General features: G+C 33.0%; 1 protein-coding gene across 1 annotated transcript; it reads right to left on the bottom strand.

Annotated features, from left to right (window-relative positions):
• Positions 1 to 239: 239 nt before the first annotated feature.
• Positions 240 to 24,210, bottom strand: LOC126723019 (probable LRR receptor-like serine/threonine-protein kinase At1g56140). Its single transcript, XM_050426198.1, has 24 exons — positions 24,005 to 24,210; positions 19,665 to 19,845; positions 14,079 to 14,150; positions 13,787 to 13,858; positions 13,609 to 13,680; positions 13,210 to 13,281; positions 12,595 to 12,666; positions 12,406 to 12,477; positions 12,132 to 12,203; positions 11,978 to 12,049; positions 11,789 to 11,860; positions 11,062 to 11,133; positions 10,904 to 10,969; positions 10,315 to 10,380; positions 10,152 to 10,196; positions 8,219 to 8,283; positions 6,889 to 7,265; positions 5,893 to 6,094; positions 5,632 to 5,793; positions 5,005 to 5,123; positions 3,140 to 3,350; positions 2,825 to 3,056; positions 2,557 to 2,707; positions 240 to 670 (listed from the first exon to the last, which is right to left on the bottom strand). The coding sequence occupies exons 1-24, from the start codon at positions 24,132 to 24,134 to the stop codon at positions 284 to 286; spliced, it is 3,114 nt and encodes a 1,037-aa protein (XP_050282155.1). The 5' UTR covers positions 24,135 to 24,210; the 3' UTR covers positions 240 to 283.

The raw sequence follows: 24,210 nt of genomic DNA, 5'->3' as shown, positions 1-24,210 counted from the left end.
GTGGAATGTCTGCATCACCTACCATGCTTGTACTTGATGATGATAATCTGTAATCGATGCCTTTAGTTGCAACCTCATTCATTTGGATACATCTTCAAATTTCCAGTCTGTCAAATATCCTGGCAAATTTCCAGTCTGTCAAATATCCTGGCCTTAAAGTTACAGTGCTCAATTATATCTATGATGATTTAAATATGTACACAATTAGGAATTGAATAATACACAAAAAAGTTCTTCAATTTACACACTTAGATAAAATTTGAAGAAAAATAGAGAATAATTCTCATTGACCCTCACTAATAATCTCACCAAGCATAGGGTTAGATTCAATTGCTGTTGAATTTTCTACAGCAACCACCATGCTTGTACTTGTCGATGATGAATTGACATAGCTAGTATCAATTCCTATAGTTGCACCCTCAATCAATGCATTGGTTATATCATCATATGTCCAATCCGTCAAATATCCTGGCCTTGAAGTTACAGTGCTCACTTCAATATCTCCTAAAAGCATTGCCACCACACGCGACATTGATGGCCGTAAAATTGGGGATGCTTGAGTGCATAGAAGAGATACTCCTATCAGTCGTTTTACCTCATCCTCATTGAATTCTGATAATGTAAAGTCCACAAGATCAACTTCACGGTTGTTTTCATGCAATTGCCAATTCTGAGAAAGATAGATGAGTTGTCAAAGTACTTTTACCATATTGTATGCAAGTGGTGCCAGTGAGTGATTAATTTGTTTCAATGAGTCAACTTATTATAGTACAGAAGTGGTGCAAGTGAATAATCCAATTTTTTTAATGAGTCTAACAACAACAACAACAACGGTAACAATCAAGCCTTAATACCAAATTTTTTGAGATTGACTATGAATTCTCAATAGATTAGTTAGGGTCAGCCATATGTATTCTTTTCTATCATGCTATTTTAAAAGTCATACTCTTTACTTCAAAAAATCTAACTGTTCATAATATAGTATAAGAGTACTGGTAATGAGTATTCTAATTATCTGAATAAATGAGACAGGTATTTACAGGGGATCTAGATAAATCCTATAGTTCTCCCTCAACTCATTCACAGGCTTATTTTGTGAATCTAAATAACACTCCATTTTAAGCACTTATTTTAAATGTTTTGTGACAAATCAAGATTGACATACAATTCAATATCAAAGAATAAGTAAACTTAAAAACCAGGAGCATAAAAAATTATGTATAAACAAGAAAAACCAAAAACTAAAAATAAACTTATGTGTTATCTTAAATTTCATTAAATAACTCGGAAAGAGACCATTACATAATGTTTGGTCACAAAAAAAAAAAAAAAAAAGGCTCTTACTAGGGTAGATTGGGTATTGAGCTATGAAGTACGGGTGTGTTTCAGGACTCGGGTGCAGGTGCAGGACTTGGCAATTTTTGAAAATGGTGGGTGCAGGTGCAGCGGGACTCGGCAATTAAAAAATTATTAAAAATATTTTTATTTATATATTGCTAAGCATGCTTTTTTATATAATAATAATAATAGAAAACTCATATAATAATAATAATAATAATAATAATGTACAAAATAAAGCCTCTCTGACCAAAGGCTTAGTGGCTCACGTACCAAAGGCTTAGTGGTTCAGTGGCCCAAGGTAAAAAAGAAAAAGAAAAAGAGGGAGATGTGGCTCACGTGAGAGGCACAAAAAACAAAATAAAGCCTCTCTGACCAAACGCATTTAACAATTCTTTTCAAAAAAAAAAAAAAAAACAAACAAACAAAACTTATTAAAAAAAAAAAAAACAAAAAAACAAAACAGAACGACAACCTAGGCTCGTGAAAAAAGGGGGAGAAGAAGACAAAGAACAAAGAAGAAGAGGAAAGGGGTTAAGGCTGTTGAAGACGGCGATAGCGGCGTATCAAATCCACTGGTATTTTCAGTTTTAAGTTTTTTTTTTTTTTTTCCTTACCAGTTGATTTCCTTTTTCTGGCCAAAACACACCGATATTCGGCCGATATGATCCGATTCGGCCCGAATGGGCGTGAATCGGCCCGGTTCAACGAGAATTGGTGCGCGTCGGAGCTGAATCGGTGCGAGTCGGCGTGAATCCGGAAATGGAAAAAAAAATGGACGCAATTCATCGCGTCGAAAGCAGATGCGGCGGCCATTTTGCCGTGTCAGACGCGGGTGCAGCGGCCATTTTGCCGCGTCCGTGCATCCTAGGTATTGAGACATGTTGCAAGTGGACTCATTTTCAAATATTCTAAATAAGAAAATAAAATTATTCTGCTTCGTTTGGAAATCCAAACTTTCCTCTTAATGTGATCCAAGTTTTATCTATTTATTTATTTTTGATAAGTTATGATCCAAGTTCTAATGGTACTTCAACTTTTGGCAGAAAAAAAAAAAAAAATATATATATATATATATATATAGAGAGAGAGAGAGAGAGAGAGAGAGAGAGAGAGAGAGAGAGAGTTGTGGATGGATCATGGTTGTCATGCAAACACATATCCAGATGAAGATAAATACTACAGAAACTTTTTGAGGGACAAAATTATTGTTCATACCCATTCAAGAAGATGCTTCTTTTCTTCTTCCAAGCTTGAGTCAGAATTTGGCCTCCCACTAACAATCTCTAGAGCCACAATACCAAAGGCAAACACATCAACCTTCTCTGTAAGGTGCCCACGCATGGCGTACTCCGGTGCAAGATACCCACTATATCAGTAATAATCACATGAACAAATAGTACTAACATAAATATATCAGTAATATGAAATATATGATTATGTAATTCAAAAAGACAAGGTGACAGCTATGCCTCTAAAATCTTACATGGTCCCTGCAACGCGGGTGCTTATGTGGCTTTTTTTATCATCATAAAGTTTGGCCAAGCCAAAGTCTGATATTTTGGGGATAAGATCAGAATCAAGTAGAATATTACTGGCCTTCACATCTCTGTGCACTATTCGAAGCCGTGACTCCTCATGAAGATAAGCTAAACCTCTTGCTACACCCAAGCATATATCAAAGCGTGTTGACCAATCGAGATTCAAAGTTCTGTTTCCTGTCTCATGCAAGTATGTAAATTTTAATTTAGATTGTATGCACACCCACATATAGAGCAACAGCAAAGATGTGTTCACATACCAAATAATGCTTGATCAAGACTTTTATTCTCTAGATACTCATACACAAGGAGTTTTTTATCTCCCTCAATGCAACATCCATACAACTTCACAAGGTTGCGGTGCTGCACTTCAGATATAGTAGCAATCTCATTTATGAATTGGTTCTCTCCTTGGTGTGATGTTACGGACAGTTGCTTCACGGCAATTCCTCTCCCGTCTTTAAGTGTTCCCTATTACAAAGTACCAAACAAAATGTTTCTTAAAAATAATTATTGATCTGCATATGGATTTAATCCATCAAAGCAAATAGAAAAAGGAGAGTTTGGCAAACTGGGATGGATGGCTTAATAGATGTAATTTACGCTTATCTGATTGATGGCTCAAGTAATGCAATGTAAAAAAAAAAACCACACAATAACAATTTATATATAAAATATATATGGAAAAACTCAAAACACGGTAGCTGCTGAATGGGTTATCTTCACCATAAAATTAAAATGATGTGCAGTTTAATCATTTTCAATTTCATGACTCATACTATTCATAGGAAAAGAATCGGCAGGGATGACAAGATTGCCCAATACAAATGTTCTACAACACACTAGATTGCTTTAATTTGGCCCAAAACTTGGAATTTTAAAATCTAATATTTACTTTCTAGAGTGTTTATCCCTCCAATGATACAAGCAATACATCTAGCAAGCTGTAAATTAACTACCGAAAAGATCATCCTATGGATCCCATTTCTTAGATCAGGTAACCAACCATACAAATGTACGTCTAGAAAAGAAAAATGAAATTGTTATTTGATGCTCCTAACAAATAATTAGTAAAAAAACGAAAATCTTGTTTGCTAATGACTTCAATTTTTTTTTTTGGCTAAATTATATTTTAAGCCATATACTTTGGGTTGATTGCACTTAGACCCTAAATTTTGAAAAGTTTCAATTAAAACCTTAATAGTTTGGATTGATTCCTATAATAGAGTTATAGGAAATATGAACAGAAGGGGTTAATTGAAACTTTTGAGAAACCACACGGATTTAAATATAACTTTTTGAAGTTTAGGGTTTATTTGAAATTAATCATAAACTATAAGGTTTTAAATGTATTTTTCCCCCTTTTATCAATTCATCAGCCTCTATAAGTAGTTTGCTGTAAATGAGTGATTTTCAAAAACAGATTCACTTCTTGCAATTGAGATCCTCATTTCAACATAAGATGCTTTCTTTTATAAGTATACCAAGTATAAAGAACAAGTTACACTGAAGATTTAAGAATCCTACAAATCCACAGTACACGTAAAAGAAGGCACAAAAACCATAATTTTGAATGAGTAATCAGGCCAAAAAGGGGAAAAAAAAGTGTTAAATATATTATGTTATGTCAACTTAGACAAGTTTAAATTTGGGAAAATGGCCTGAATCAGAAAACAACTAGAAAAATAGGTTGTTCATTTGATTAAGAAAATATTTTGAATAACTTGCAACTCTTACTAAAGTTGAAAGAAAACAATAACAGAAGATCCATGTGCATTAGAACTACTACAAAAATAGAAATGGTTTCAGGCTATGGGGTCATGAATCTTCATTTATTTTTGGATCAACATACTTGTACAATATTGCAATTGCCAACTTCTTGCCAGTCACAAGAACAAGATATCATGTTAAGGAGTGCCATGCAAATTCACAACAAAAAGAAAAAAGAATATAAAGGTAAAAACCAAAAAGATAAAGGGTGATGTTTCAATATGTGCTTTGTTAATTGTTATTTCTTAAAAATAGCAATACATGTATAGCAGCTCTGAACTTATATCAGATAGTCAAATTTAAGGCAATGGCTTGGGTTCAGCCACTAAAGTTCTTGATTGGAATAAGGGATTACCTTATAAACTGGTCCAAATCCTCCCTCTCCAAGCTTATTATCTGGGTTAAAATCTTCTGTAGCAGTCCTTAGTTCAGTATAATTGAAAGTGAATGTTTTAGCATCTATTCCATGGAGCTCTGCAATTTCAACATAAACACAGGCTATAACACTGAATCTATTATCTAGTAATTGATATGGTTTAGTGGTTTAAAACAGAAAATGCAGAAAACTTTTGCATGCTAAATTGAGTAACTATCCTTTTCCTAAGCATCAACCATCAATGTGTTTTAGAACAGAAAGTTGTTGGACTGATGCTGGAGATTTGGTAGCAAGCTTAATTGTGGAAATTTGCTTATAACCTGGGGCTTCATTGGCCACATAACTTATGTTTCTCCCTGGTCATTTATGTCTGTGTGTGCATGTGTATTATTCCAAGACACGTATAGAAGAGATTTTGGTAAAAATGCCAATGTATACATGAAATGATACACTGCTCAACCTAATATGCAGTATGTAGAGGCCACCTCACTAATAGTGAGTAATATAGCAACAAACAAAGGAAAGAGCTCCATATTGCTAACAAGTAGAGAAAATTGAATCAAGTTTGACAACTATCATGTATGTGCAACATGATTTTTGGCTTACCTTCATCATCATTGGTTGAAGGTTTTCTTCTTCGAACAATACAAAAAACCACGAAAACAGACATAAAGCTCAAAACCCCAACACCAACAACGAGACCCACAATCAAACCAGTCCTGTTCTTGTTGCTGCTTGGAGGTCTGTTACTAACAGTGGGTGTAAATTCTATACCAAAATAAGATAGTCAATAACAGGGTTACTAACATGTGAGGAAACTAGTACCTAATCTTCTGATTTGAAACTACAGTTTTTGCACTTTATTACCTGGGCTAGCACTGATGGCTGAAATAGAAGGTCCGTAAGTGCCTTGATTAGGTATACAGCAAGTCCCTTTTCCAGCCCAAAAGAGATGGATTTCAAGGTAGTTTTCTGATACCTGAACCTTATTATACTGCATCTGAACTGCTCGGTAAGAGGCACTACTGGCATTCTTTCGTATATCAAAATCCTTTACTACAAGATTGCCCTGGAGTAAAAATATTCAAAGGTTCACAAAAAAACAAGAATGAGGATAAGAGGAAGGAGGTAATTTATGGGAAAATTGGAGAGGGACTACATCAGAGGTTTCATTCAAAATCCTTATCATGATTATAGAGATATTTTGGATATCAAAGCTATATTCGGTTTTGGAATTAATTGCAAAAGTAGTGAAGAAATTACATAGGTAGCGGTTTTACCATAGTCAACTGCAGTTATGAAAAAATAAGAGCTAATTAGATGGTTAAAGAAAATGTGTGGTGGGTCCAAAATAGATAACCTCTAGTGGTCAATTTAGAATTACTTTGATAATTTCAATCGTAGGGAAATGATTAGTGCACACAAAATTATGTGTAAACTTTTTTAAAACTAGAATTGTGAAGTCACAATTTCAGTTTTAAAAAACTTTACACACAACTTTGCCTATAATAGGACCACCGGACCTCCTGGCCTAAGTGGTACCCGGATTACTTGATGATCGTTAGCTTAGGGGTTCTAGCCCCTACATAAACAATTACACATCAAAAAAAAAACCTTTGTCTGTAATAGGTAGATATGCAATTCGTAATAGACATTTCCCTTCAATCATATATATGCATCATATTCAAGTTAATTTATGCATTGATGAATAAGACAGTCAATATATTTGCTGCATACACTTTTTTTTTTTTTTTTTTTTCCATGTGATTGTATACTAGGGTGAAAAAACTTTTTAGGCAAAGCAAACTTCATTTTAAAATAAAACATTGTAATTCTAAAACAATTTGATATTATGATGCAGACCTGGATATAAATATCAAATACACGTCTCCCAAGACTTCGCCAAGTGTTAGTGTTATCAAAAGCTATTTCTGCAAATTGGAGGCTCACAGTGTAGTTTCCATTCTCAAGCCCTAAGCCATAGTATCTTAATGATGAAGCAGAGAGTCGAGCTGTTTGGAATAGCTCTGAGTCTAAAGTATTCGTAAACTGAGATGATGAAGAACTTGTATACTGAGGATTATTGGTCCCACTAAAATATCCAACATTGCTAACTGCCCACCTGTGTGTGTTAATCACATAATATGTAGCTGGACCAAGTGTCTCATTATCCCTCTCATACACAATCCCTTTAGAAGAGGTAATCTGAGGACCACCACACTTAATTGCAAAGTCATAATCTGAAATCCAACATAAAAGAAGCAGTCATTGATGTGTAATCTCAGAAAAGATCATGGAAAAATTCTAGCTACTTGATCCAATCCACAACCAGCTTAAGAATAACACACACACACCCCAAAAAAAATGCAATATCCATATCTAGATATTTATGACCTAATATCTTTTCTGTGTGTGTGGGTATATATATATATATATGAAGAATAACACACACCCATCCTCTTGTATCTCTACAACTCCAGAAATCCAAGAAACCCTAAAACAAATAAAGTGATTTTGTAGAGATTCTTGTGTTCAATCTTAGAGAGAGAAAACCTACACACATAGAGTGAAACCATAGCATTTCTCTTCTCTTTCCCTCTCACCATGCCAATACCTTGAGAGGATTTTTACCATCACCATCTACACCTTATCTGAGTGTTAGAGAGAAGATTGGTATTGGGAATTTTTAGAAAGCCTAAGTTTAAATCCAAGTTCAACTTGTTGAATAGCGGTTGGTTGCTCAACTAGCAAGACCGCATAGAAGAAAGGACTCGGTAAAGTTGGATGCAAGCAAGAGCTTGGAGGGTCTATAGTCATAATCAGACCCAAGCTTTAAATACTCTTCTAAAGATCACCAGTAAAGGGTTCTTGATAGATGTTGACCTTGCAATTTTTTTCTGAAGTACATTACGCCGCCATTATCAATTACTGAATACCGAATTGGCACTGGAATATAGTTATGATCCATTTCCAATTTAGCCCTTTAAAAAGATAGATCCAATTTTCCTGTCTACTAAAAATTTGGAATGCATCCTGGTTGTACTGCATCCATATCAATATTTTGTAAACATTTGAGGTTTGATCAATCTGAATTCTTCTTAGAAACAACAATCCTAGAGTATAATCTCCTCATTGTTCGGCCTCAGTACCTGCTAATGCTTTTCAATCTTACAATTATGTTAATTGTACTTACATAATCCAGTGCCTCTATTGCAAGGAAAATCCCGTTGAAGACAGTTCAATCCTGAAGGCAAAACACTAAAAGCAGAACAGAAATACACTTAGACAAGGAATATAGTGATTATTGGTGCACATGAAACACTAGTTATTAAAGCATATATATATATATATATATCTGATTGATACAAATATTCTTATTAGGATTAAGTTGTCACTCATGTAATGAGAAATGATCTCTTGGTGATATGCAAATAAACATTATCCTAATAATACTAACCCATCATTGCCCCATGATGAAAGAGGGCTTTTTAGGGTGAGTTTGAAAAAGAAAAAAAAAATTGCCTTTTACATTTTGTCTCAATTTTAATTTGAAATTTAACAAAAATATCTTTTTTGTACAAGAGGGTATCTTTTATTTTTTATTTTTTCACACATTTAACCAATAACTTACCAAAAACTATATCTTTTGTCTTATATTTAGCAAATAAGCTGCTGGAATGCTATGTGTTACTAACTGCAAACTACATGAGTTATGACTTGTGTTTTTTTAATCTAAGGTATTAATTGCAATCACAAAGAAGTAAATATATTATGAAATTGATTCTCAACAGAAAACTTCCATAAAGAGAAACGTATAATATTTAGGCAGCATTGATACTTTTGGACTTTGTGAACTAGTTACTAAAGTAACTTATCAGCATAATTAATGTACATTTTATTGCGTGCATAGCACGGTGTGGTCCAGCCCACAGTAGACAGAAGCTCTTTCATGAGCTTGTAGTTACAGTAAGTCTTTGAAAAGTCAGCATTCTCTTATTTTAAGAAGAGGGGTGTGTGTGAGATATAAGCATACACACAAATTAAAGAAAAAATAATATTTTTTTCTTTGCTCAAGCTACACATAGATTAAAGACAAGAATAAAACAATAGAGACTAAAACAGGAAATAGAGAAGTGGGATAACCCCTTAATAAAGTATATATAAAGACTAGAAGCTAGGTTAGCCCTATATAGGCTTAAAACATAACTGGGCTTCTTGGGCCATTACATAAACATAAACCCAATACCTTTAACAACACACAATGGAGATAAATTGGGGGTTATCTCTTGAAGGATTGTTTGGGTGTTATAACTACTGAGAGTTGAGGTATTCATAAGGAAGATCTTGTTGTTGTATTGATTTCTCTAGGACCCATGTTTCTTGGTGCTTGCTTGGACTATTTGTAGTTGTTTCTATTACTTGGGCTATTATCATATAGTTTAATTCACACATAGAAACAGGAATATATTCCCAACACATTTTTTCTCATTGTTCTATATGAGGAAAACACTGTAAGATGATATAACCAGGCTTGACCCAGTCTACTTAATAAAATTAATTCTTCAATTTGCATATCTTGGTAATTGATGACTCCCAGGTTGTTGGAGCTGGAAACTATATTAGTCATGCTCAGGATCTCCATGTGTGAAGCTTAGAGAATATTTTCTACTTCTCACTTTTTCTATTCAATTTCCATCAATTTTTAAAACAGTAGCCCTACCTATCCCAAAACCCAACAAAAAATCCCAAATTAATTTGGTATCAAAGGATTTGTCCTGCATCAGACGTCCATTGGTCCACTTCTTTTAATGGACATGTTTAAGTAATTTACATGCTGGAAAGCAGCTACTTGATTTTCTATCTATAATTTAGTGCTAATAAAACATTATAATTCTCAGGAGTAGTGAGTTAATGATAATTCATGCTCCGCATAAAAAAAAAGTTCCAAAATATTTGAGACGACAAGTTACCATGTTAAAAGCAATATGGCTATCAGCTTCTAATAGCTTCACCACCATAATTGACGAGACTAATAACATTTTAAACTAGATTAGAACCAACAATTTGTTTCATTATGGTAAAACTTCAAGCGTTAAAATAAGAAAATATAGCATGGAGAAATTTACCTGCTGTTTGAACTTTCTATACTGAAATTGTTGGCAACTAAATTACTGCACATTATACAGCATAAGATCAGAATGTCAGTTTTTATTCCAGAGTAGCAGGCTATAGAATATCAGAAAAAGTAAATATAATATAAATTTTTTTCAAATACAATAGTATACATACAGTTGTAACTTTTGTTCGCTGACCCAAGAAGGAAAGCTTCCCTCTAAATTATTGTAAGACAAATCACTGCACGCATAACATAACTAGGATGTTAGATACATAATCACTTCAATTGGTGAACAATCCCCTCCCCCCTCCTCCTCCCAAATAAAAGAAAAAGAAAAAAAGAAAGAAAATACTTCATCATTTTAGAGTAATCACTAAAATATTACATGAGATCAAATCTTTGTTTAATCTAAGTGTGTTATAACCTTCCAATGTAAAAGCATCTTCTCCATTAGATTGTTATAGCTCACTTTATATAAATGTTCACTTAGCTCATACAAGATTTTGGGATGTGAAACTCAAGGTTTTCTACCAAAAAACCACCCTAAAATAGCTTAGTGTTAATAAGAGATAGGAGTCATACTACCCCCTTGACATTAGATTGAATATAACTTCTTGTATATATACATAAGAGATTCATAAAAACCTTATACATGCAATCAACAAATAAGGGACTTTTTCAATTAAAAAACTAGTTGTTAGACATCTCCATTTTAAATGTTTCATAATGCGCTTTTATTAAAATAATGTTTTATGTACTTACATGTTGAGGAGAGATGTGGTTTTTCGTGCAGGTAGAGTGCCATTTAACTTATTATTTCCAAGAAACCTGATAATGAAAGCAATAGTATATGGTTCAATACAATAAAGAACAATATTGGGATGTATAAAATTCAATTAAGAAAATGAGGTATATTTTACAAGTAAGAGAGCGAACTCAAATTGAAAAGTGCATCTGGAATCTGTCCTGTTATATTGTTGAAGCTCAAATCCCTAAAAATAGTAAAACAATATTAGTATTATTATTATTATTATTGATAATAAAGTTATAATAAAGTTATGAGCAAGACTTAGTACAATACTTAAGTGTTGTTCCTTAGGTTCCTCTCTTAAGATTTTATCATATAGTTTTTTTTTTTTTTTTTCATGAATGGAAGTGTATTTTTTAAGTTAAGTCGCCACATAGCAGAATCTTAAGAGGAAAACATAAAGAGCAGCACATAAGGTATTGTACATAATTTTTGTCCTAAAGTTATTATCACATGGTTGTGTGATACATAAAACTAGCTATCTACAGGAAGTAATTAACAATTAAAATCCTTATGCAACTAGAGTCAGTAAATTATAAGCTAGATTCACCATCCCAACAAGAAAAAAAAGACGGAGAAAAGATAAGAGAAGCTTAAAAGAAACAGGATGAGTTTGAAATAATATGAAGTGGCCCTTTATTCAATTACAAATAGGGTGAGTTCATTTTGCAAGCCATGATGAGTATTTATAATTTAAGTTTTAGTACAAGACCCATATAAATTTCTTTCTTCATGTAGGAGTTGTCCAACCTAATAAATAGCAGATATGTTCTGGGTTCTGTGAACAATAATCAAATTTAACCTAACACATTTCCAAGTCCAATATTGGTATAACTTACAGCTGTGTCAACTGTTGGTATTCTCCTATATTGGATGGAATTGAATCAGAAATTTTATTATTCCTTAGTAATCTGCAACACATGTAACTAAACTGTTATACCATACTCTGGAAGAACAATAAAGAAGGAAAGAAAATAGGTATGTTCATCATTAAGAATTTGAAACATAGTTGCTTTGGTGTTTCTTACAAGGTATTTAGAAATTTCATATTCTTTATAAATGCTAGTGAAGAGTTCCCATTAGACAAATCACTTATTCTCCTACAATAATATCACACATGAAATTGTTAGCTTTACAGATCTGCAAAATACAAATAAATAATTAAGAGATGTAGACACTCACAACTCTGTCAGAGAAGTCAAATTGGAAAACGTTGAGGGTATTGGACCTTCAAAAGAGTTTCCTACAAGCTTCCTACAAAAGTATTTTGAAGTAGTTAATCATAAATTGTGCACAATTGCATCTTTTAGGTAGAATGTACAAGTAAACACTAAAATTCTAAATCATAACTCTTACAGTGAACAATATTTCACTTTGACTTTGCTATGAAACTTAAGCTTTATCAAGTATGATTTAGAGAGAAACAAATAGGTTAGGGCTAGCAATATTATCTTACAAGGTAATAAGTTTTGACCAATTCCCTATGAAGTCGGGTATCCTGCCTGTGAGTTCAGTGTCTGATGCCCACCTGAGACCATATGAAGTATTTCCTCAATCTTATCACAATTAAATAAAAAATAAAAAATTATCATTATGTATATTTTAGAAAGTTTGCAATTGAGAAAAGTTGTGAGGTAGTTCATACACTTTTTGGAGGTTTCTTAAATTAGCAAATGTCGAAGGAATCTCACCACTAATTCCAGAACTATCTATGTAGCTGTCAAGGTAGAAATTTACATGAATCAATTGATATTTAACTTCCTATCATCAGCTTAAATAAAATTTAGTAGTAATGGTTAATGAATTTAATGACCAAAAGACAGGGCTCAAGCCATCATTAGATTCTAAATCAAATTGCAAACTTGTCATAAGAACAATTTCAAAATTTCAAATGGTAAGTATCTACAAATTAAATATCACATCCAATTTGATTGCTGGCGATAAATCTCTGCAATAGTTGTATCATTTCCACCAATTCATTAATGCTAATACTTATGTACTCTACCATATAAGATATATTTTAAAAATTATGATTCACATTTTTTTTAAATGTCTTGGGATAGCATATACAGTCTTGCATATGCAAAACCTTGCAATTGGCATATAATAAGTGTTGTGACAAAGTTCTTATGAGCTTAAGCCACATTCATGATATTACTAGAACCATTCCAAAGTCTGCCTCAACCAGCTATGAAATATAATCAAATAGATTTTCTGAACTAAAACTGAAAATGGAAAGTTATATTGTACTAAAACTTACAGCTGTTCTAATTTCACTAAATTCCCAAGCTCAGATGGGAGAGAACCGGTGAAGTTATTTCCCAGAAAAGACCTATAAAATTAACAAGTAAAAAAAAAAAAAAGAATTATAAACCAAGGATTTGATTCTCTTAGTGTAGATCATCATGATCAAGTATGTGAAAGGCATAATTCCAGCCCAAAAAAAATTTAAGCGAAATGCAAAAAGTAACAGAATTGGTGTACTGTAGACTTGCATCTGCGAGACTAGTGAATTCATATTATTGTGAAACCCTTCTTCAAATATTTTAATGGGAAGTTATATATGCATCCTATGGACCTTGAACCATCCGTGTTTAAAAAAAAAAAAAAAAAAAAATGATGCCACATGACTTACAAATTTTGAATGAGGGTAACTTACAATGATAATAAATTTGTAAGATTTCCAAGTTCCTTTGGAATTGTCCCTGATAGTGCATTGGCAGCAAAACTCCTAATTTATTAAACATTAGGGAAAAAAAGAGAGAGAATGGTTAACTAACAGCAGATGTAATATGTCCTATCCTATGAGTTTTAAATCAAAATTCAGATAGGCTTACAGGTATTGCATGCGAGTTAGATTGGCAATGGATGCAGACAGGTTACCTGTCAAGTAATTTTGGGCCAAATTCCTGAAAGAAATTTGGAAACTTAGCACATTTAACAGAAAATAATGAAAATGAACCATCCTGTAAAACTAGTGCACCACATCATCTAATGTAGATTTCAACTGGTTGACATAATGCACTACAGTTTCAAGATCTAAGTTCGATTCTAACTTACATGAAAAATAATTAATCAATATTCATGCAATATACAAGAAAGCAAACATATAGAAAGAAGAAATCTTACAGATTGGAGAGGAAAGTTAAAGTCCATAGTTCATCTGGGATTACACCAACAACATTCAAGGCATAAACCCTCCTGTATAGAAAAAAAATATCAAACATGAAAATAAAGATTCATATACTGAAGATGCGCAAGATATTTTGCAGTGTAGAATCTGTACTTTTACGTAAGACTGATAGATGCCTGTGACTTAAATTGGCACATGAGAATACATTCTATCAAAATTTTAAAATGAAAATTTGCTTTGTTTTCTTATGCTCAATTTGATGGTCTATTGTGAGTATGATATTACACGCTCAAAACATTTTAATTAAAGAAGAGCACATAGGAGCACCATAAGGGCAACCCTATGCCCCATGGTAGCTTTGTTCTTTTTCTAGGACCACAATCTTTACCACACTATTTTTTGCAACTATCTTATATGATAGACTGTGACCAGCTGGACCCATCACTTTTTTTCCACCACTCACAATTTGTCATGTCAGAGTGTTGTAGTAAAGTTGTAGTACAAAAGGTTGTGATCCTAGATTTTCTTGGCAACATAAAAATGAATCATTTGTGTGATTGCCTATTTGGAGAAAGTGATTTGGCCAAAATACACTGATGATCCCTAAAGTTTAGGGAGTGCTTAAAAGAATGAGCATTACATAACGGGACAATGATGTGGCTTTTTTAAAGAGATGTGGCGATGTTTTTGTCATCTTTTGGAGGTAATGTAACAAAAATAGTGCTGGAATGCTTGAACAAAGGTATACCTCTGAAATCAATCAATCACACCCATTTGGTCCTTATCCCCAAAACAAAAGCTCCCAAAAATAGGACCAAATATCACCGGATCAGCTTATGCAATGTTTTATAGAAGTTTTTGTCAAAGACAATGGCCAGTGTCAGATGTTAGATTGTAATTCATCAATGTAGTCTTACTATAAATGTTTAATGTAATGATAGTAGTGTAAAGTTTGTACATAAAGATAAACTACATGTCGTTTTATGTATTAGTTAGTTAGGTTACATGTAGTTTTACTGTATAGAAGAGTTAGTTAGAAGTAGTTGATAGATGGCACTTGTTCATTGGTTAGTTTGTTAGTTGGTTATAGCATTCCCCTCCAATCTGTTTCCTATATAAGAAACGGAGTTTGTTTATTTTGATCAATGAGAATTCAATGCATACTCAAATATCTCTCTCTTCTTCATCTCTGATCTAATCATTCCATTGATGAAGCTTGTTACATGTGTGAATTCTAACATGGTATCAAAGCATAACTAAATTTCAGAGTCTTCAATTTTGATATTCTCTGAAATTCTTAGTTCAGTTCCTCTTGTTTTCTTTTTCGTTTCTAGTGCTCTTCTTCCAATCAAGTTGCTCATCTTTTACTTGATTCGTGCACTAGAATCTTTGCTTTAGATCTTGATTTCTTTGCGGTGATTGGCAAATTGGATTCTTGATTTAGGGTTTATCTTGTTGATTGTGATATTTGCAATTGGATTGTTTTGATAATTGCAATTGGATTTTTGTTCATTCAAATCCCTTGATCAAGAAAGTTTGTTACTTGATTCTTTGTGTCTGAGGATCTTGATTTGTTGATTGCCCAATTCTAGTTCAAAAGTGACAGTTCTTGGAGGTTTGTGTGATTCTGGATTGTAATCTTTGACGTTCTTGATTGTACATCTGAGTTTGAGGATATGACAAATAGTACTTCAAGTACTTCTGTTCCAACTATTCAGCCTTGGGAGAATTCTTCTAGTCCTTACTACTTGTCCAGTAGTGATTATCCTAGGGTTTCCCTTGTTATTCAACATTTAACTGAAGAAAATTACAGCACTTGGAGTAGAGCTGTTTTTATTGCCTTGGATGCAAAAACCAAGTTGGGTTTTATTGATGGCTCCATACCAAAGCCTCATTCTGTTGATCACCCTTGTTACACAGCCTAGTGTGAATGCAATAGTACTGTTTTGGCCTGGTTGTTCAACTTAATTTCTAAAGATTTACAGCCTACTGTGGTATATTTCAAGACAACAAGAGACGTATGGCTTGATCTGCAACATAGGTTTTCTCAAGGTAATGGTCCTCGGATTTTTGAGTTGAGAAAGGAATTTTTTTCTTTGAGTCAAGAGGATCTAACCATCAATGCTTATTATACAAAGTTTAAAGGATTGTGGGATGAGCTATCAGAATACAAGACCTGTTCTTGTGGTCATCAAGCTGAAGAATGTGTGATGTCTTTCTTGATGAGTCTTAATGACACTTACATAGCTGTGAGAGGGCAGATCTTGCTAATGGATCCTATTCCTTCTCTAAGCAAGGTATTTTCTCTCTTGGTTCAAGATGAGAAACAAAGGAAAGTAGGAAAGAATCCCACCACTGAAACTTCTGCCTTAGCAGTCAAGAACAATGGTCCTTTTGTTAAAGGATCTAATAAGGGTAAGTCTGGTAGACCTCAGTGCACTCATTGTGGAGCTTTGGCCATGTTGTTGATAAATGTTACAAATTACAAGGCTATCCACCTGGCTACAAGTTTAAGAACAAGGGGCAGCAAGGTGGACATTTTGCTTTTACCTTGTTACCACTAAATGCAGCAATGAAGAAAGTTTCAATCTCACTAAATTAGAATATCAACAACAACTTGGCTTGATCAACTCACAGAACCATTTTGGTACACAAGCTTCACAAGAATCCACTTCTAGTGTTCATTAAGTAGCCACCATTATCACTCAACCTCCTTCACAGACTTCTTTGGATTTTCAAGGGCATGAGATGTTAGGTATCAATTCTTCCATTCCTCTTTTATCTCACCTTCCTAGATTGGTTTCTCCTTCTTTGGACTATTTAGTTTTTTCTTCTCAAGTTGATACTGCTCATCTTTGTTCCACTGATTGGATTCTTGATAGTGGAGCAACAGATCACATGATTCATTCACTTTAATTCTTTACTTCAATAACTTCTATTGTCCATTTTTCTGTTAAGCTTCCTAATGGGGACATGGCTAAGGTCACTCATATAGGGACTATCAAGTTAACTCTTACATTGACATTAGAAAATGTGCTTTGCATTCCATCTTCCTCCTTTAATCTTGTGTCTATTAGCAAACTAACACAATCTCCTTCTTGTTGCTGTATATTTCTTTCTCATTACGGTTTTATCCAGGAGGATGATTGGGTTGGGTAGAAAGCAGGGAGGCCTTTATACATTAGAGCTTGCAGATATTGTTCTTCCTAAGTCTGTTTTTTATATGTTGTCCAAGCTTTCTTCTTTCAGCTTTGTAAATTCAATAAACTCTTGTAATTCTGCTTCTGTAATTGATAGTACTAGCCTTTGGCATAGCAAGTTAGGGTATCCTTCTTTTCAAAGATTGGCCAATTTACAATCTCTTGTACCTGATGTTATCAATTGCGGCAATAATAAGTCTTTTGATTGTCCTATTTGTCCAATTTCTAAGCAAAAAAGGTTACCATTTCAATCTTCTATTCATGTTTCTAATTCTTGTTTTGATTTGATACATGTTGACATTTGGGGACCTTATTCCACTCCTTCATTGAATGGTTCTAAATACTTCCTTACTATTGTGGATGAATTTAGTAGATGCACTTGGACTTTTCTCATGTCACATAAGTCTAATGTTTCCCATTTAATTCAGTCCTTTTACAATTTGGTAGTTAATCAATTTAACAAAACTATCAAGGTTATTAGGTCTAATATTGGTCCAGAATTTTCCTTACATTCTTTCTATGCTTCTAAAGGAATCATACACCAATTATCTTGTGTTGAAACACCTCAACAGAACTCTATTGTTGAGAGAAAGCACCAACATCTTCTGAGTGTAGTTAGAGCTTTGAGGCTTCATGCTTGTTTGCCATTAAAATTTTAGGGAGATTGTAGCCTTACTGCCACTTACCTTATTTATATGATACCTAGTCCTTTATTACAAGACATTACTCCCTATGAAAAGTTGTTAGGACATCCACCCACTTATTCTCACCTTAGAGTGTTTGGCTGTCTTTGTTATGCATCTACCTTAGCTAGAGATAGAACTAAGTTTGACCCTAGAGCAAAGTCCTGCATTTTTCTTGGTTATCCACAAGGTCTTAAAGGATATAAATTGTATGATTTAAGAACCAAGTCTTGTTTCTTGTCTAGAGATGTTGTTTTTAAGAAGTATATTTTCCCTTTCAAATCTTGGATTTCCAAGTATGTCAATGCTCCTTCTTCTTTTCATTCTATTTTTCCTCCTCAACCTTCTATTCTTGATCATTCCTCTAAAAGCCCTAATGCTTCTACTGAGTTTTCCCCTCCAATTTCATTTTCTGATATGGCTGTGCCACCTGATGACTTCCTTGATTTGGTTCATCCTACTGATGTTTCAAATCAAGCTGATTCCATTGGTCTTATTCCTCCTGAACCACAAGTTACTGATGTTGTTCCTATTAGGAAGTCTTCTAGAATTCACAGGCCTCCCACTTATCTAAGAGATTATCATTGTAATCTTGTTGTTGCTCCTATGTTGGCCTCAGCTTCTCTCAGTCCATCAAATGATTCCTTTGCTTCTAGTTCAGGTAATTTGTATCCCCTTTCATCTACTCTCTCTTACACTAAATTGTCTCCCTCTCAAAGGGATTTCTTCATTGCAATCACTGTTCACAAGGAACCTGATACCTATGCTCAGGCTATTTTAGATCCCTAATGAGGGAGAAGATTGAAGATGGAGTGATCAAGACCTTCCATGTGCCTACAAGACATTAGCTAGCTGATTTGTTTACTAAACCTCTCCACCAAAGGCAATTTATGTTTTTTTATCCAAGATGAACTTGATCAACATTTACAATTCATCTTGAGGGTGAGTGATAGATGTTAGATTGTAATTCATCAATGTAGTCTTACTGTAAATCTATAATGTAAGGATAGTAGCATAAAGTTTGTACATAAAGATAAACTACAGGTTGTTTTATGTATTAGTTAGTTAGGCTACATATAGTTTTATTGTATAGAAAAGTTAGTTAGGAGTAGTTGACAGATGGCACTTGTTCATTGGTTAGTTTGTTAGTTGGTTATAGCTTTTCACTCCAATCTATTTCCTATATAAGAAACAGAGTTTGTTTATTTTGATTAATGAGAATTCAATGCATGTTCAAATATCTCTCTCTTCTTCATCTCCGATATTATCATTCCATTAATGAAGCTTGTTACATGCGTAAATTCTAATAGCCAGTAGATTGAAAAATAAAATTCTTCCACCTATAATCTTCGAATACCAATCAGCTTTTATACCAAAAAGATGGGTTCAAGTTACACTTGATATAAACTCTCTCTATCTCTTGAAGACTTGGCGGAGTAGCTTTTTCTTTGTGTTCTTGGTTAACCAAAAAAAAAAAAATTCTAAGCAGAACCTTTAATTTATTTATTTATTACTATATCCTCCTAGTATTAGTAAATTTTGAATTTGTTAAACAAAATTTCAGTAAAACCATAGTCAAATAAAATTCATTGGTAAATGTTTTAGAGAAAGTATTCATTACTCATAAGTCATATCCATATCTAAGAGGTTGAGAAGCATAGGAAACAAAACATGAGGATATAAAAAGTGAGACACGTACAATTGGGTAATATGGCAAGTAGAGTTAGACAAACACTCGCATTTGATTAAGGGGTTGTAGTTTAGGTTGTCAATGTCAGTTGAGTCGATGGCTGCTCCATTGCATAGTTCCCCACTTATATTCCATTGACCTGATGGTGCTGTGATCCCCCATTTTTGAAATATTGAATTCAAAACTTGCACTGCAATCAAATTCAAAATAAAAAGTCGTTCTGTCAAGTTCAGGAAACAAAATCCAGTAATGGCCTTGCCTCCTAAATTGCTGCTGAATTTTCAGTGGCAGCTTCACATGTAAGTTAGGAAGTTCACTTCTCAAAAAAAAAAAAAAAATATATATATATATATATATATATAGGTATTATTTTTAAGTATAAAATTTAGCTACAAAATTAGTTCTAACCTAAGACTACAATTTTACTTAATATCTTTTTATTAAAGGTGAATTTTGACAAAAGAACCAATGAATTACATATTTTTCTTATATCCTTTATGCTTGCAAAATTTCTAAAAAATTAAAAATTAATAGCTATGTCATTAATAAATTGTTTAAATTGCAAGTTTTTATAGTTTAAAATTATGCATAAAATATAAGTTCATAGATCATATAGTAAACAATATCCGATTAATACAAAATTTGACATGTGCATTAAGAGTGTAAAGAATATGAAATCTAACGGTTAGTTTTTCAAAATATGCAGTATTGTTTATTTTATTGAGTAAGGTTATAAATTTAAGCTACAACTAGGTTTGTAGCTAAACTTTGTCCTATTTTTAAACTAACATGTTTTGTCTGCACTAAAAAAAAAAATATTGAATACTTGGTTTGAGAATCCCAAAAGTTTTGGTTCAAAAAATAAAATCCTAAATAGCAATAATAAAAATTAGAGAAATTATATAGAAACAACAACATCTCACAACATTTTCAATCTAATATTATATTATTTATTTTGACCTATAAGGGATTGACACCTCAACTGTTGTGAAAATATTATGACAATTTGTTGTTTCTCTAGCACAACTCTAAAAATCAGAGCCCAAATAATAGCAAAAATATCCCAAACAACAAGATTAGGCATAACAACACCAAACAAATAAAATATTACAAAAATCTCATTCAAAAACTAAAAATAACTAGCCCTAATCCATTCCATATAAATAATCCCTAATTTCCATATTTTCCCTAAAATATGGCCTTGCATGTAAGTTAGGGTGTTCATATGAACACCTGACAAAGTTCGTTTTAAACTAACATATTTTGTCTACCTTAAAAAAAAAAATTAAACACCCTAACTTGATAATCCCACCAATTTTGGTTCAACAAAAATAATATTGGACACCCAAACATGTACACAACAAAACTGGTGACAATGTAAAATATAGGTCCAACCTTTCAATCAAACCCTTATGTTATTTTTAAATAAAAATTTTAGCGAGGAAGAACCAAGGAATTTTCACCTATGTGGTTCAAGGTTTTTGTGGGCAGAGTAATTATTAGATACTCCCAAAGTATAATGATATAGCATTCCCTCTTTTTGACATTCATGATAGATTCGACCATGAATTTAATTAATGAGATCAATCATGAATGTGAAAGAGGAAGAACCACATCATTGTACTCTGAGAGTACCTAATAATTTTCCTTGTGGGACAAATAAAAAATTGGAGGTGATGGACTTGAAAGAGGAATTGGGAAATTTAGAGAATGTTAAGGATTTACTAGATAGTGAGCTCATCATTGATTATGTGGTCCCACCACTTTTATTGCAACTTGTGAGTGTTTAAATGATCTAGCATGGTTGATGATGCTATTAAAAAAATTAGGATTTGTGAAAAATATTATGATTTGTGAAATTAGTTATATCCATAGACTTGGTGAGTTTGATTAGCTTGTTTTTAGCAGACATGTTATGGTGAGAAAAACTATAACATGAGACCTAGATTAAGTTAATTGTATTGACTTTTCGACCAAAAACATAATAGTGGGACTTGCAAAAAATAATCTACTATAGCCACACAAAAAAACTCCTTTTGTTGTGTCTCTAAATTTTCTCAATAAATGAGTTTTTTTTTTTTTTTTGTTAGCTTAATTTTTTCAGGTTCCACTATTATTTTTTTGGCCCAAAAGTCAATACAATAAACTTAATGCAAGTTCCACGCTATGGTTTTTCTCAAAATGTCAAGTATGAATCACAACACTCTCTCTTTCATCCCAAAATCACAGCAACACACTCTTTCTCAACCCAAAATCTAAAGAACAAATTTTTTCTCTCAACCCAAAATCACAACAACTATCATGCATGGCTCAATCGAAGATCTCCAATCTTAGATTCCGAAATGACTTTGTGAAGGACAATTCCTCTCTCTCTCTCTCTCTCTCTCTCTCTCTCTCTCTCTCTCTCTCTCTCTCTCTCTCTCTCTCTCTCTCTCTCTCTCTCTCTCTCTCTCTCTCTCTCTCTCTGAGCATTAAAGATACAATTGAGTTTTGGATGTTTAGATCAATGGCTCAATCAAAGATCTTCAATCTCAGATTCTGAAACTACATGTGAAGAATGATTCCAATCTTTGTCTCCCTTTGTTAGAGCATTAAAGAAACAATTGGGTTTTGGACTTTTGGGTCCAAAAGAAGAAGAATGAAAGGGAGAGAAGGAGATGGAAGAAAAGAATAGAGCTTGGGTGAAGTTTTTGGAGAGAAGCAATGCTTTATAAAAAAAAATACAACTTCCACAACATTTTCATAATAATTTTTAAAAATATTTATGTGGCAAGCTGTTACTAGCTTTAATTCATGCCCATCACTAATATCACTCTTTTGCCTAACAGTGACTACTTGTCACTCAAAATTTATAGTAAAAATGTTGTGAACATAGCTTTCTAAATATATATATATATATATATTTTTTTTTTTTTACATACATTAACAATTTGACATATTTGTTGTGAAATTAGTTGGGTCCATAAAATTTCTCTTTTGGAGAGAGGGAAATGGTGGAAAGATAAGGGGAAAATTTTAGAAAGGGGAGCGGCGTGGTGACAAAGATAAGAAAGAAAGAAGACACTAAGGGGATTGGGGGTTACGGGGTGGTAGGAGAGGAAGATAGGAATTGGGGAGAGAAAGAAAGAAGATAATTAAAGAGTGACCAAAAAAAAAAAAAAAAAATTGAAAGGATTTTTGTATAAGGTTTATATTAGTGTGTCTTAAAAAATTTAAATAACTATTTAAGAAAGAAGAAAAAAATGTAATTTTTTTATATGAACTATGTTTGACTACGTACTAGTTTTATAATAAAGTTGAAACAAAAAACAGGAAAGCCATCTTAGATAACGTTATCCCACCAAGAAATAGATGATACGGTATTCTTCATCTGTTTATTATTATTATTTTTTTCCATACTGTTATTTGGAGAAGACACCATATAATCTTGCAGTTTTCTCTATGTTTGGTTATATAATTCATTGTATTTCTTGGCAGTATACTACGCATTTCCCTTAAATAATCTTCAAAGTCAAATTAGTTAGTCATGTCCAATATATAAAAGATGTTGAGGTTTGGCTAGAAGCCTAGAAGATGTATTAGGGTTGTTTTTTTTTTTTTTTTTGGGGGAGAATAAATGAATAAAACTAAAAAAAAAAAAAAAAAAAAAAAAAAAAAAAAAAAAAAAAAAAAAAAAAAAACTTGTACTAAAAACTGGAAAATTATTAGGTACTTCCGGAGTACCATAAATACATACTCTCCCCTCTCACATATATGGTGGGTCCTACCATGAATTTAATTAGTGGGACCCACCATTCATGTGAGAGGAAGAAATACGCATTTATGGTACTCCGAGAAAAACTATATTGTTGTTTAATGTTTCCTATAAAAAATATAATAATAAATGTTGTGCTTGTTTGAGTAACTTGGTATTATTAAGCAGCTTAATATTATTAAAAAGTAGTTTTGTATTATTGTTTAAGGGGAAATTATTGTGTAATTCCGGAGTACCATAAATGCATACTCCCTCCTCTCACATGAATGGTGGATCTCACCATGAATTTAGGGATCCACCATTCATGTGAGAGGAGAAAGTACGCATTTATGATACTCCGGAAGTACCTAATAATTTTTCTTGTTTTAAGACCTCACTTTGTATACGCAAAATGTCAATTGAAACTAACTATTTTCAGCAGAGACACAGAGACTTCAAATCTCTATGCTCCTATTTACCAACTTATCAACAATATATATATATATATATATATATATATATATATATACATACACATACACACAAGGCAGCAGAGCACTGCGACTAATACTATAATCCAATAATCTGTAGGAGAGAGAGAAAAAGAGAGGCACACCTTCAGCAGGGTCTGTACGAGGTTGGGTTTGATTTTGATATTGAGATTGAGATTGAGTTACCTCCACCAGCTGGCCGAAGATGAAAGCAGCACAAAAAGCTATAGCTAGAAGTGGTGGTGATCCCACCATGGCGTTAATCTTTTTCTATAGAGATTGATTAACAAAATTGATGAGCAATGAGAATGCAGAAAACCAGAGAAAGAGC

Source organism: Quercus robur, chromosome 4 (assembly GCF_932294415.1).
Source record: "Quercus robur chromosome 4, dhQueRobu3.1, whole genome shotgun sequence".
NCBI classification, from domain to species: Eukaryota; Viridiplantae; Streptophyta; class Magnoliopsida; order Fagales; family Fagaceae; genus Quercus; species Quercus robur.
The sequence above is the reverse complement of the archived record's forward strand: the minus strand, read 5'-3'. Positions and strand labels throughout refer to the sequence as shown.